General features: G+C 33.7%; 1 protein-coding gene across 1 annotated transcript in view; it reads right to left on the bottom strand.

Annotated features, from left to right (window-relative positions):
• Window positions 1–15,212, bottom strand: part of LOC118203337 (MFS-type transporter SLC18B1-like) — a 123,845-nt gene that overhangs the window by 51,740 nt on the left and 56,893 nt on the right. Inside the window, exon 3 of the mRNA XM_085806993.1 lies at window positions 4,234–4,329. Coding sequence (XP_085663119.1) covers window positions 4,234–4,329 — 96 coding nt within the window. The remainder of the gene's footprint in view (window positions 1–4,233; window positions 4,330–15,212) is intronic.

Here is a 15,212-nt window from a genome sequence, read left to right as displayed (position 1 = left end):
GAATAAGAAAAAAAAATAAGTACACAGAAGTTCATTAAAGAAAGAAAAATTTACCGAAAGAAATCAAATTTAATTGGTTACATATAACTTAAACGTTGCTGAAATTCAGTGTAAATATATAGTAGTATAATATAACGGAAACGGCAAAGACCACGTGAAATGGTAAAGACTATATAAATATGCAAAATTTATTAATATTATTTAAAATAAGTAAGCTACAAAAAAACAAAAAAAAAAAAAAAAAAATCTGAAAGGTTTCAGATTTTAAATTACATCCAAAGGGGCGTTTTTTTAACGTTTTGTGTGTTAAACCACACAAAACCACTGTTTAACTTAAACCATAAAATTATTTTGCGACATTGCTATTGAACTGAATTTTATGGTTTAAGTTCAAAGAACGTGATATTTAATAAATAAAGGTTATTAAGATGGTTAAGGTATAAAAAACAAGAATTTCGCTTGACCGGCGTAGAGCAGCATTTAAGCTAATTCTGTCTCTAAATTAAATTTCATGTGTCTCGGAAGGGTCAGACTACTCTGGCGACGAGGCCTATTCGACTCGGAGCAATCAAGGGGCCGCTGAGACTACGTGGTCCCCGCTTCGATGTATAAATTCAAACACGCGATATAAGATAAAAATGTTTTTTTTCCCACGTAGAGTGTTTCCATTGCTCTCTTTTAAATCGTTGAATTTGTTACTCAAAAATTCGTTAAAATTTTACAAATATGAAATCTACAATAAAACAAATTTCAAATTTGGTCTTCCACATGCCCATATTCGTAGGAGGATTACGTCATTCAAAATTCGATGGCTCTAGGTACCGTTGTTTTATCACAATTCCAGACATATACATACATTTATGCAGATTTTCCATTATTTAATTTCTTCAAATATAATGCAGGACTCTAACATTTGGTGGCAACAGTTTGAAAAGTGAAACGGAGATTTATAGTGATCCAACGCAAAATCGCAAAACGAAAACAATACTCCTTCAGGGACAAAGCCCCTTTAGACTAAAAAAAACCTATAAAATGAATGCAAAGTTAGTAAAAAATACATGTTTGTCTAAACGCAAAATAATTTCGGGTTTTCCTAACGTTAGTTCATTCATTCCCCCCCCCCCAAGATGGGGATCATGAAACTAATATTTTCGACGAAAATTAATTTTTTCTGCATTCGTCATGTGTTTTAAAAGTTATGTTGAGATTTAGTATAAGAATGATAACTTTATTATCATAATGGCCTGTATTCATATCTCATATTTATCAATCGAACCAATATATAATCAAAGTTTAATACAGTTACAGAAAAATCTTCAAAACCTAAATTACTTTAATATAAAATAAACTGAAAAGGGATATAGAAATGCAAACCAATTTCATGAAGCATTGGAATAGGTAGCAATTTCATGCGTAAAACAAACTCGTGGAATGTTTTATGGCAAAGGATCCATACTATAAAAAAAAATGTGAGCTTAAAAATTAGATCGGCTGCAGCTGTGAAAATCACGAATGGTATAAATGGTTATTCAAAAGTACTTCGCATATTTAAAAAAATTAATTATGAAAAATTGTGTAAGCAATAGAAATACAAAGTTTACAGATTTTATGAAAATAAATAAATACATTTTTAATCATATCATTACTAACCTCAGTGTCTGAAACTTTTGTTATTAGCTTCGAAGAAAATAATCCTAAAAATATTACAGAAAAATAATACCTTATGGGAGATTATTTCTATGAATTTACAAGAAAATTAATTTTTTTCTTTGGATTAAATTTTTATTTACTTTTCTACCACTAAAATGTATTTTCGGGCATTTGTATTTTGTATTATAAATAGCATATTTATATTTTGGCATTCTTGCTTTTATATTCTATAAAATCAACAAATTTCAGTCAGCATTTGCAGAATATTTATCCTCAGTATAAATACAAATACTAAACTTTTATTTAATCGGTAAAGAACATTCTTTCAAAAGGACAAAGATGGGCTCAATAGCAGCATTTCAAGACTTAAATGTTTATCGGAGCTTTCTATGTCGTTGCACTTGAGATAACACACAAGTAAAAAAATCACATTCAACTGGAAAATTGTGTATTCTCAAAATGATGGAAATGACATTGAGAATAGGAAAGATAATTTGCAATTTTACTATCAAACAATACTGCTCAAAGGAGAATGAGTGATGTGGCCAATAACGTAATTTCGTAAATCTCTAGCATTTGAGTTATTTTGAATTCACATTTAAGAATCGACTGATTTCCGTCTTCCCATTTGCTCAGTTTGCAAAATATATCCGTTCAGATACATTTAGGGGAGAGATTTTTATTTTTTTCCTTCCTAGAAATTTCTCCTCATCTTAAAGCTTGAGATATTTTATGATTAGGAATACTTCGGATTACAGCAAGCCATGCGACTGCTATATGCCTAAGGAAAGAGCTGCCTTCGTGGAGAGCGTTTCAAAAGACACTAACTAGCGTTCACGCTTCACATGGGGAAAATTACGAAAACTGCCATGAAGTCAGTACGTTCGCTGAGGCATAAATCGGGGTCAAACCTAGAAGTGTTCATCGATTTACCTCCCCGCTGCTAGTAGGGTGAGATACTTTAGAAAAGGTTTCATGTTTGTTTGAAATTCCTTGAATCTTTTTTTTTTTTTTTTTTTTTTTTTAAGAACTGTTGGATATAGGTATTGTGTAGTGGAAGCAACAGCCACAGTGATAATGTGATCGATTTAAGAGCTTGTTTGGAAAAGAGTTCTTCATCAGTGAAAGAATTTCATTGTTTTGAATTCAATATATTGACAAGCACTAACCTCGAATCACTTCCGACTCGATTTAGAGGATGTGAACAAACAACTGAAACTATGAATTTTACCAGAGTCAGTTCAGATGTTATCAGAGGAACTATGAATTTTATCATAGTATCAGAGCTCTCTAAATTTCATACCTTTTTACATAGTTATGTAACCATTTATTTCTTTAACGCATGAATGTTCGATGGTATACAAGAAGAAATGGGACTGCAATAGTTATTGCAAGGTACATTTTGTTAATACGAATATTAAAGGTTTTTTTTAAACCAAATGGTAAACATTATATTAACGTAAAAAATTTCGCTTATGGCTTTGCCCCGAGTGTTTAATCAGTGGACATTTTGGCTTGATGCTCCAACAATACTTAGTCACTATAAGTACATCCTTGGTACCGTGCCTCCATGACCTTCAAATTCAAATCTTGATGGAATCCCTCACACTGATCACCACTGACTTCACCAATATTTTTCGATTGCTATGTAAGAAATGCAATTTGAATCTCCTGCTGCAATGTTCCAAAAGTGGGTGTACAATTTCCCTGTAATTCTGTGCTCGTATATTTCCAAGAAAGTCTTTGACAATGTTTTTGAACGCCAATCAAGCATTTCTTTGATGTTCTGTCATGTTCCGATTGAATGCTCATCTTTAAGGGGACAGTGGACGATGGTTTTAGCAAAAATCGACCAAAAATTGGAAAATAAAAATTTCGTATGATAATATTCTACGGTTTTAACTCTATCGTCTACAAAAACCCGCTTGTGTGTAAAATTATTTTTAAAGATGTTAAAAGCATTTGAATACGCTTGCTTACCTTTTTTGGGACATTTAAATGTCAGTAAAAAGGTAAACAAACATTTCAGAATCTTAATTTTAATTTCCGAGACTAATACTTTTTACTATTAGTAAGATATGAATGTGTAAGAAATGAAGACCGCAATTTATGAAATTTTGTTTCACTGTTGTTCAACGGATGACTCCCCCAGACATTATAAATGCCTAATAGGTGTCATATCATGTTTTGTTTTCCTCCCAAGTAGCATTCCCCAAAATAAGAAACCTATAAATTCATGTTCAATATCTATTGGGCAAAGGCAAGGTACACATAGTGTAGACAATGCCAAAAAAGTTGTTCGTCTGGAATATCAGAAAAGAAGAATTGCCAAAAAAACTGTGTAAAGTAGGTAAACAAAATGAAAATGTAAATAAGGAATACAGCGCCGTCCAGCGCTGTATAACACGCACTCAGATTTTAGACACGAAACTGTTAAAGTGCGTCGTATACACCGGAAAATACGGTAATTTTGAATTCCAGGCATATTATAAGAATTTCATGCTTGTAACTTTATTTTCAAGAAGTGTATTCAAGATACTAATGAATTCATCCAGAAAAGGGTTTTTATTAAACATCACTTACTAGTTTTCCATATACCGGTGCTGACAGGAACATGACAAGCTGATAAATTCCAAATACTAATCCATATGCGGTTGCTGATGCATGCTTTCTCTCCGCCTGAAAAGAGAACGCAGTTTCACAATTAGTATGCTAATTAGTAGTTTTTTATATCTGTATTAATAAACACAGAGTGTACATAAAATCAAATCCAGGCATGAAAAAAGTCATTGCTGTGTTACAAAAGCGTTGGTTAACGGGAAAGAAGTCATAGCAAAAGCCTAAAATATTACAAAAGTTAGCAATTCTGCTTATAAACTTTGACAGGAACATGACAATTCATTACATTTTAGAAGCATTGATTTATGATATTAGCAGCACCAATAAATAACTTTTAGACCCCCAAAAATTAACTTTTAGAATAATAAATCTAAGTTTCTATAGTTTTACCATATTCAATAAAGTTTCAGAGCGTCAACTGTAACTGTAATGAAGATAGTAACAAATGAATTTGCAGTGAAACGGTGATTTTGCCTCAAAATTAAAATTTCTCAACTTTCATTAGCTACAGGACGCACCAAAATGTATTTCTAATGTAATGATTTATGAATTAAGTTTGACGTTGTCCATTTATTCCCACAATCATTGCTTTTAAATTTCTGGATTCCTTCCTGGTTTGGAAATAAAAAAAGATTAATATCAGGTTTAAAAAAATCACTCAGACAGACTATTTAACGGCTGGCACTCACATATATTCCGAATCTTTAATCAAGTAAAGCAGGTCACTTACGACTCTGACTTTTCACTGAATTAGAGATAGCTGTTGCTTCATTTCTGCCCATGGGAGGATCCTACTGCCGTAGGATGCACAAATATATAGTTAGAAGTTTACCTCTCTCTAAGCAATCGTTAAAGGTAGCATGATGAGTAAAATTTGCGGTTGAGATGATTTTGATAAAGGCCAAGTAATACGTGCTGGACCCATGAGTCATTATATTTCATAAATAATTCGAGTTTTATTCTCATATAGAATCAAGAGAATGGTTAAAGTACGCGGGAAAAGAAAGAGTAATCAAGCAAACAGTAAAGGACAAGTAGCCTAGAATGACCGTGATCTTCGAAGACTCACCTGAATTGTACGTAAGCAATGACACCAAATCTTAATTCTAGTGACAATCCACACTGAATGAAGAATCCAGTCGGACGGACAATCAGTAGACAGACGATGCAGTGGTTGCAGTATGGGCTTCTGACCAAGACCCACAAGATTACCACTTTAAACAGCAAGTCACATGTTTATCATCTTGCATGGACCACAGAGCAGATGACTGAACAATCGAGGATTTGAAGTAAGTAAGTAGTCTTAATTCCGAATGCATCACGCTTATGGTATGCTGTGAATATAGCTCTAGCCCTCGAAGCTATGGACCTAACGTGCTAGATTAGAAGACCATGGTCTGTACTATGTCGTAGGGGGCTCAGGGATGGTTTGGAATCTTTTCTCTTGAGAGTGTTTGAGGTTTTTGGTACTTGTACCATGCACCCTTACTGCATTCAAGTATGTAGATCTTATTGGCGATGACTTCATTTTTTCTGCCATCCAGATGGAAACAGAGTGTACCAGCAAGACAACTTATCTTCCAGCGGATTCCGGTTGCCCAGTATCTGTCTGGAAAAGAATTCCACTGAATTCTCCCTGCTAAAATGACTACTAAGAAAGCCGGACTTTAAGCCCCATTGAACACCTTTGAGATACTCGGAAAACGGATATGCAAACACGTCAACTATTACCAGCGTTCTTAATTAAATGATGGGAAATTCTAGAAGACAGTTGGCAAGCCATACTTCTGGAACATTTCAGTAAACTTGTTGAATCTATGCCTCATAGACTGGCTGCCGTTATAAAGGCCAAACGAGCAGCAACTTGTTATTAATTAGTGAAAAGCAACATACAAAGGCCCTTCGTAGAAAAATGAAAAGTGCTCAGGAAGGGTTGAAAATGGAAATATGGATAAAATATAACCAACAAAATTAGCAAATTACAAAAAGAAAATAACTGAGGCAAAATTACGCATCTGGAAGAATTACTGCTGTAATAATAAAGAAACATACGGCCAGCTGTATAAAATGGCTACAAGTAAAGTTTTCAGTCCCGCACATATCGCTCTTCCAAAAGATCAACTCTCACATAACAGCCAGCTTGGTAATGTCACTGAAAAGATTCTCAACAATATTTTAGATGCTGTCTTTCTAAAAGATAATGCAGATGACGATGGCCATTCATATTCCGATATTAGATACAATAATACCGCTCCAGATATTTCAGACGATGTGGAATTCCACTCACAAGAAATTAAAAAAAAATATTGAGTATCTTCCGAATAATAAGGCTCCAGGACCTGACGGATTAGACAACAGGTTATTAAGATAATTCACCACGCAATGTCTTTTCTGTTCCACAAACTACTAAACCTCTGCCTCAAATTTTATGTCTTCCCGAACTGTCTCAAATAGGGACAAACAATACTATTCAAGAAAAATAATAAAGATCCTACGGATTCGGAAGCCTTCAGACCAATCAACTTCTTACCTGCAATAGATAAACTTCTGGAACGTGCAATCGCGGGCAGAATACGCCACCACTTGGAGAAAATAGGTACCATAAGCCCCAACCAATACGGCTTCAGACCTCTCAAATCTACATCACATGCGATAGTAGAACTTCAAGAGCAGATCCGTAGGAATAAATCTTCAGCTCTCCATACAGCAGTACTCTGCATGGATCTCAAAAATGCGTTTGATTCCGTGTGGTGGCCTGGTATCCTTGAAGCCTTGCGCAACATTCAATGCCCTCAGAACATATTCAAGCTAATGCATAGTTTCCTAACAAATAGAGCAACAATAATCGTCAGCAACAACTGCATAGTAGAAAGAAGAATAACAAGGGGATGTCCACAGGGCTCTTGTCTAAGTGCAGGCCTGTGGATCACCTTCAATTATATCACCTCCTACAAGTGGCCGGACCATACAAAACTCATCGCCTTTGCCGACGATGCGGCCTTTGTAACCAAAGGCATTCAGGCGACATACTATTGTAGAAAAAAAATAGCAATGAGACTCTCTCCATATTCCATTCTCTCTGCGTCAATCGAAAACTAATAATTTCAGAGCCCAAATCACATATTATTTTATTTCCAAAATCAGGCAAATCGCTACAAAGGCTACCTTGCATTAAAATCAATAATAGAAGAATTAAGATCTCAAAAGAAATTTCTTGGATTGAAAATTGACCAAAAGTTTTCTTCGATCCCACAGCTCATGGAAATTCGGAAGAAAGCCCAAATAATTTCTAGAGCCCACGCAAGGATGCAGGGCACAACGTGGAGCCTCACGTCGAGGATGCAAAATATTTTTTATAATACCGTTATCGAAAAAATAATCCTCTACGGGACATCAGCATGGGCTCACACCATGACAGTGAAAAAGAAAAGACTCTTAGCTTCGATCCAACTCCCCTCTCTCTTATAAATAGCGAAAGCGTACAGAACTACCTCAACGGCAGCACTTTGTGTATTAACAGGAATCCCACCCCTCCATCTGAAAGCAAAAGAAGATGCAGACTTAGCCACGTTATTCCACCTCAAGAAAACATAGAGATAGGAGATCAAGACTTGTGTCCCCTTGATTTCGAACAGCCTCGAAATCCTTACTTAAGACACCCTGCAGTACACGCAAAACTCAGAATATCTACAAAAGAAAATCCCTCAGTGTAGCCTACATTTCCAGTCGTGTACACAGATGGGCCAAAGATAAACGAAGAAGTAGAATGCGCATTCTTAGCACTCCTCTCAGAACAAGAAACAACAGAATGGAAAGGACACTTAAGAAACAACAACACCGTTTTCCAAGCTGAGCTTTCAGCCATAAAACACGCTATTCTATTGTCTCATCAAAAGCATCTAACATACGTTACCAATCTACAGTGATAGCCAAGCGGTAATTAAAGCTGTTGATGATACAAGAAACAAATAATCAATATCAAGATATCTACGATTTAATATCATAGCACAACAGGCCATCTATAAAAATAAAGTGGGTAAAAGCGTATGCAGGACAAGCCCAAAATGAAAGGGCAGATGCGCATGCTAAGAATGCAGCTTAAGACCCATCTCTACCTTCAATCAATGTCCCATTCCCAAAATCGTATGCGAAACATATGTTGAAAAAAAATTACATTAAAGAAATGGCAAACTAAATGGGAAAATGCAGAAGCAGGTAGAAGGCTTTTTAACTTCTATAAGAAACCCACATATGATCCAATCTCATATAACTTCTTCATCAACATCTTCTTATCTGGACATGGTCCTTTCCCCACATACTACTTTGCACGAAATTTGAGCGATTCAGACAAGTGCGTATGTGGGGAAAAGGATACCCACAGCACTATATTTTCAAGTGACCAGCTCACAAAAGAGCTACACTGCAAAGAAAGGCCACAAATTGCGTTTGAGTACATTAAATGCTTACTAACGATCCCTCAATTACAACAAAAGGTTTCATTGATTATGAAGAAACTTTTCTCGTAGAAAAGAGAAGACATTTGTCAAGATGTTATCACATCTGTATGAATACCTCTTATTCCATAACTTACAAAAATAACGCAAGATTTCAGAAATATTGAAAATGTCTGAAACAGGCTAAATATAGTATTATTGTTTTTATAAAATAATTACATTAAGAGTTTGGACTGTATTAGGAGATGAGAGGGAAAAAAATCTTGTAATAATTAAATCATTAATTACAAAAATGATATACGACTTAATTAGATATATTAGTGTAAATGTAAGTATTATGTGATTTTCTAATGTATATTTTCTGTATTTATGATACATTAATTTACACAAAAAAATAATGTAAGACTTCAGTGCTGATGCAATTGTGTGTAACAAGTTAAAAAATGAAAGGAAATGTATTACCAAGATAATTTGCCTTAGGAATACAGTAAAGTACTATGAGATGCACAAAAAAGTTCTTTACCAATTAGTTCCCTAAAAAGATGTTTAATGTAATTCGATGTAATTAGATAAACTAATGTAAATATATTGTTTGTATGAAATACAACGTACAATGTCCAATGTACAATGAAAGTTTGTATGATGTGTGTTCGAAGTAATTATGTTATATTAATCTGCCGTAATCAAACTTTTGCTAGTAGGTTAATTTCTTTGTAATAATTGTATATTGTGTCTTTGAAATTGTATATTCAATATATAAGTCTAGTATTAATGTAAAGTTTCTCTGTAAATGTCTTGTTAGGCAGGCATCCGATGCAGGCCAACCGAAAGCCCAGCGGGTACAGTAGTTCAGGGGAGCAATACCTGTAAAAGTCACTGACGAAGTTCTGGTGCTCCGTCCACTTTTCCCTGTCCCTGCCCCTGTTATTAATTAGTTATCCCTACTTCAGTGAACTTAAATCTGTAGCAGAGCAATCAAAAGGCACAGCCAACAATTAATATTTTGAGTATTTAATAATTTAAGGTTTATTTTTTAGGTAGAGAATTTTTACTATTTTTCAAAAATCTAATCTGTATTTGCGTTTTTTGTCCTCTCATTTAAAAAACGCTGTCTCAATAGTAAATAGAAAATATGCAAATGAATTATTAAATAAAATGCCTCAGAAGGCAACACTGCTAATACATAACAGAGAATATGCATAATAGTGTGATTTTTGTGAATTCATTCTTCTTGGCAACTATAAAACTGTTTTTCATTTGTAAAAATCATAGTGAAGAAAACAACGGGAGAAGAAAACAATACTACAAAAAAGAAATGCATAAAAAGTAAAAGACAATACTTCGCCATTTTAAAACAAAAAGTTGGGAACAAAACTTCGCACCTTCGAAATCTCATCTTACAAAATATCATGACAAAACAAAAAAAAGGGAGAGGAAATGCAAAGTCATATTTAAAAATATATTTCAACTGATAGAAATGATCGTATAGAAGGGATATGTCTGTGATATATTACAATCGCTTTGCTTTACCCAACTGTTTTACACGATGATAATTTTAACTTCGCAAAGTTTCAGTCTTGCTCTTTGTTTTACAATCTTTTGTACGGTGATATATTTCCTCGCATTTCCTTTTAGATTATATCTCGCTTCGATGTTTTAGCAGGAAGCTGTAAAGATTACTTGCAGTCAATTTCGGTAACTTATTTGCTTATTGTTATCATTAGCGTTACCAGAGTAAACTGTAAAAAAATAATGTTTGATTAAAATTTAATTTAGAGACAGAATTAGCTTAAATGACAGTTAGCTGCTCTATGCCGGTCAAGCGAAATTCTTGTTTTTTATACCTTAACCATCTTAAGCTGTTTTTTTTTCCTCTTTCTTTTTAAAATCTTCCAAAAAGCAGAAGCAGTTCTGTTTAGTCTGAATTTATACATCGAAGCGGGGACCACGTAATCTCAGCGGCCCCTTGATTGCTCCGAGTCGAATAGGCCTCGTCGCCAGCGTAGTCTGACCCGTCCGGGACACATGAAATTTAATTTAGAGACAGAATTATTAGCTTAAATGCTGCTCTACGCCGGTCAAGCGAAATTCTTGTTTTTAATACCTTAACAATCTTAAGCTGGTTTTTTTCTCTTAAAAATCTTCCATGAAGCAGAAGTATTTCTGTTTAGTCTGAATTTATACATCGAAGCGGGGACCACGTAGTCTCAGCGGCCCCTTGAGTGCTCCGAGTCGAATAGGCCTCGTCGCCAGCGTAGTCTGACCCGTCCGGGACACATGAAATTTAACTTAGAGACAGAATTATTAGCTTAAATGCTGCTTTACGCCGGTCAAGCGAAATTCTTGTTTTTTATACCTTAACCATCTTAAGCTGTTTCTTTCTCTTTCTTTTAAAAATCTTCAATGAAGCAGAAGTATTTCTGTTTAGTCTGAATTTATACAATCAAATGTTGTTTGAATTAATTTCAGCATATCTGATTTAAAACTTGAGTTATTCATTTCTCTCTGAAGAAATAACTAGCTAGTGGTAAAATATTGGTTAGAAAACTCCAATTAATTTATTATGAAGTACTAATGTTTGTATCTGACGCTAAAATTTAAAACCTTTGAAAATAGTTAGTAATCCAGGAAATAAAATGAATTTCTGGAATAAAGCAGCAGCAGTCGGATTAATTCAAGCATTTGAAAAGTACAAAATCCTTCATTTAGATTTAGGAGAGATCATGTTAGTTGATTCTGAAAACTACTGTATAAAACCGATTTGCCTGTTTGATATGGACAATTTAGCTTTTGACTTTCTTGAAAATTTGAAGAAACATTTTACATTGTACGGAATTCTAAAATGCCCAAACTCTATCATTGAGACGATGGCTTTGAACAAGTTTTGCAAGATGCAAATAGTAAAGAAAAATACAATTTTGCAAACTAAATTTTATTCATAACTTGTGGCGAAAATTCAAAAATAATAAAAATACTTTATCAAAATAAAATTTGTAATTAAAATTACTAATTATATTTATATGAGGCATACATTTTAACAGTAAATGCCAAGATAACCAAATAAGGCTCAGAAGATGATGAAATTAGTGTCCAAACTTATGCTGATACTTGAAAAAGATACGTTTGTGTCATGGAGTTTCACTAGCAAATTTAAATTAGTTTAAATTTTTAATGTATAGTCACAGTCTCGCTTATTTCAGAGAATTATGCAGATTCTTGTGGCAAGCAGTTTAGTATAAAGGTAGGGATATCATAATTGTACCTGTATGCGTGCCTAGATCAGTGTTGGCTGAAAGACGTCACGATTGCCACTTAGCGAATCCCGCAGCTCGAGGAATCTCAAGACAATTTAGCTTGGTTGGTAAGCTAAGCACTACCTACGAGAGATCGATCCTTGTAGTTTCGCTTAAAAAGTAAGATCAGCGACTATCAAAGGAAATTTTATTTCACTACCAAGTGAAGGCGATTGATAATTTTATTTTATAGTATTTTACTTAACTGCTCACAAATGCTGATGGAGAATAAACTTAAAGAATGTTAGATAGTTCTGCTTGTGTGATTTCACCATTTGGTTAAGCTAATGTTACTCAGCTATTAGCTTTTAGGTAACAGTTGGGAGGAAGAGAGTTGAAGTAGCTGACATGTAGAATAGCCCCACGTAATGTTTTACAGAATAGCCCCATATAATTTGTTACAAGTTCACCTTTGATTCTTAGATGCCTTAGATTTAAATACTGATAGTATTTAGTTTAGGCGTTCGAGTAAATGTTTTCAGCAATTTTCCCCCATCGCGTTTGGGGACATAATTAATTTGCGCAGAGGTAATGCGAGTTGTGGATCAAATAGCTGAAAAGGTTTCACTGTATGGAAGATGTGAAATCTAGAGAATTCATTGTCGTTAAATTTTATTTAAAGTTAACGGAGCTCTGTTTCTGTTTACTTTTGAGTTTGTGTAACCGTCAGTTATACATGTTAACAAACAGTTTTATTTTCAACTTTTAGAGGAGAGACGAAATGACAGATTCCTGATAGTCTCTGCGGTTAGTTTGATGTGTTTCAGAAATTTAAACAGCTTAACCGTATAAACTACTTAATAAATAAATTCAAGGAATTAGGTGAGCATTGCTTTATATTTATATGTTCTTAATACTGGGACTTCAAAACTACTAATTAGGAATTACACTTCTGCTTGAAAATATTTCACATATACTATTATATTGATTCTTGCTTTCGATTAGAATGTTATGTTATTTTTTTATATACACCCATAAGAATATCAAAGTTACATCTCATTGGAAAAAATTACGTGTCTGCGACTTTTACAAAAAAAAAAAAAAAAAAAAAAAAAAAAAAAAGTATTTTTCTAGACATAGTTTAGGGCAGGGTTTCTTAAACGTTTTTCAGTCGCGACCCCTTTTTATCACTGAGATATTTTCGCGACTTCAGGACCCTATAACATTTACGAAAATTTTGTGGGACCCCATAAGCATTGCGCAAATCCGACACACGTGTGTGTGAAACTGTCAATTTTTTTCACTTGTACTGTAATATACTATTGCAGTTTTCGGTCATTACCTTTAATTTCTAATTTTAAGACACAGAACAATGTGGAAATTTTAAATAAGTAATAGACGAAATGACAGCGTCACGTGCAAAGCAAGGAAAATGAACGTTTCTATTATAAAAAGAATGCGTCAAAATATTTTCCTTTTTTCTTTGTCTGTATCGTCTTATCTCTTTTCAGATACATTGTGTAAAAATATTTGATAATTGTAAAATTATTATAATTAATAATTATTAAATATCGAAACTGCTAATTTTTTTGGTGATCCCCTGCTGCAGGTTTCGCGACCCACAGTTTGAGAAACGCTGGTTTAGAGCAAATATTTTTAGGCAAAGTGGTACATTCTGCTTTATTTAATATAGTTTCTTTAATTCCATATATTATTTTATGTATTATTTCTTTTCATTTTCGTAAAACGCAAGTCATTTTTGTACATTTTATTTTGATTAGTTACAGAATTTTTCGCTTTATGTTACATAAAATTTAAAACAACAATAAAAAATCTTAGAAAAAATTATTCTTTTGTAATTTAATGCTTTTAAAATTCTTATTTACTTTCACTGTTTTTGATGCATCATTTTGAATAATAGGCATACATTCCTTACTTAGAAAAGCTACATCAGAAATTTAGGATTCCTTTCATGTATGCTAAATTGCTTTCGGGTTGCATAATGACGTAAGAGTGATGTAAAGATAAGTAGGTTACTAGGTAATAGGTAGACGTTAAGTTCTATAAAGCAAATACTTTTATAGAAATTTACGTAAAGTACTCCCAAGGAAGCTCTTCTAAATTTCAGCTCTCATTTTTTTGGAAAAAAATACACATGAATTTAATCATCTAGGAAAAGGTATCAAGCAATCAGAATTGTAATAACTGAAGCCTGCTTTATTCGATTCATTCCCTAATTGGTTTTCCTAGGTCCAAGAACGACAATTCAAATACTACTTAATCGTTAGTCGTGCGATATTTTTGAAAAACTATGTGCGTATGTGTGTATATACATATAAGATAAAAAAGTAGATAAGATAAAATAATAACTTGGATTTGCAATAATCTCTTAACTCTTCTCTTTAAATTAATTTGTTACTTTTTTCCATTCTAAGAACAGTAACTGTTTATAATGCACCAATCAACTGCTTCATTTCAAAATAATCTTTCTCGCATTATTCTTACATAATGCTAATGACTCTGATAATCAGGCAGAATGTTCATAATAATGTTTAAAGAGATTTCTTTTCAGTTGCTTGGAAAGATGTTTACCATGCACTTCTATTTTTGATATCATAAACTTACAGAGGTCACTCGCGCAATTAAACTGCGCTTTTAAATAATAAAACTGCTATGAGTTCGTCATCAGTAGAATTAACTTCCGCTTGTTTTCAATAATACGTATCTCATAAATATGCTATAGTATTGAATTTCACGACAAGTGCTTCTGTTTAAATTTCTTACATTCAGATTTGATTGAACACCTTGTAGAGTCATTAGTTTTTTTTGGGGGGGGGGAGTAGGAAAGATGAAAAATGAGCAACGCTCTCGCCGGGAATCGAACCACGGACCTCTGGAATACACGTCCAGCGTGCAGCCCACCTTTCTACAGTTACAATAATACCAAACGAAAGCATTATATTACCACTACAATTCTTTGGACATTTCAGTAATGAACATTTGCTTTTCTAGAATTACAATAATACCAAATATAAGCATTAGAATATCAATCCTGTCTAACAACTTTTTTACTTTCGTGTTTCTTTGCATTGGCGCATGCTGACCCTCTCCAAATTCGGCATAATTTTTGCAAATTATTCCTACTGCATTTATGGGTTGTATATATTTACGCAACTTAGTTCGATAAAGGTGTCTAAATTCATCCGTTAACTTCACCAAATCCAAATGTGGAGATCTTTTCTCAACTATTTCCCCA

Source organism: Stegodyphus dumicola, chromosome X1 (genome assembly GCF_044657685.1).
Source record: "Stegodyphus dumicola isolate Sdum_Otavi_A_Nest chromosome X1, ASM4465768v1".
Lineage (NCBI taxonomy): Eukaryota > Metazoa > Arthropoda > Arachnida > Araneae > Eresidae > Stegodyphus > Stegodyphus dumicola.
The sequence above is the reverse complement of the archived record's forward strand: the minus strand, read 5'-3'. Positions and strand labels throughout refer to the sequence as shown.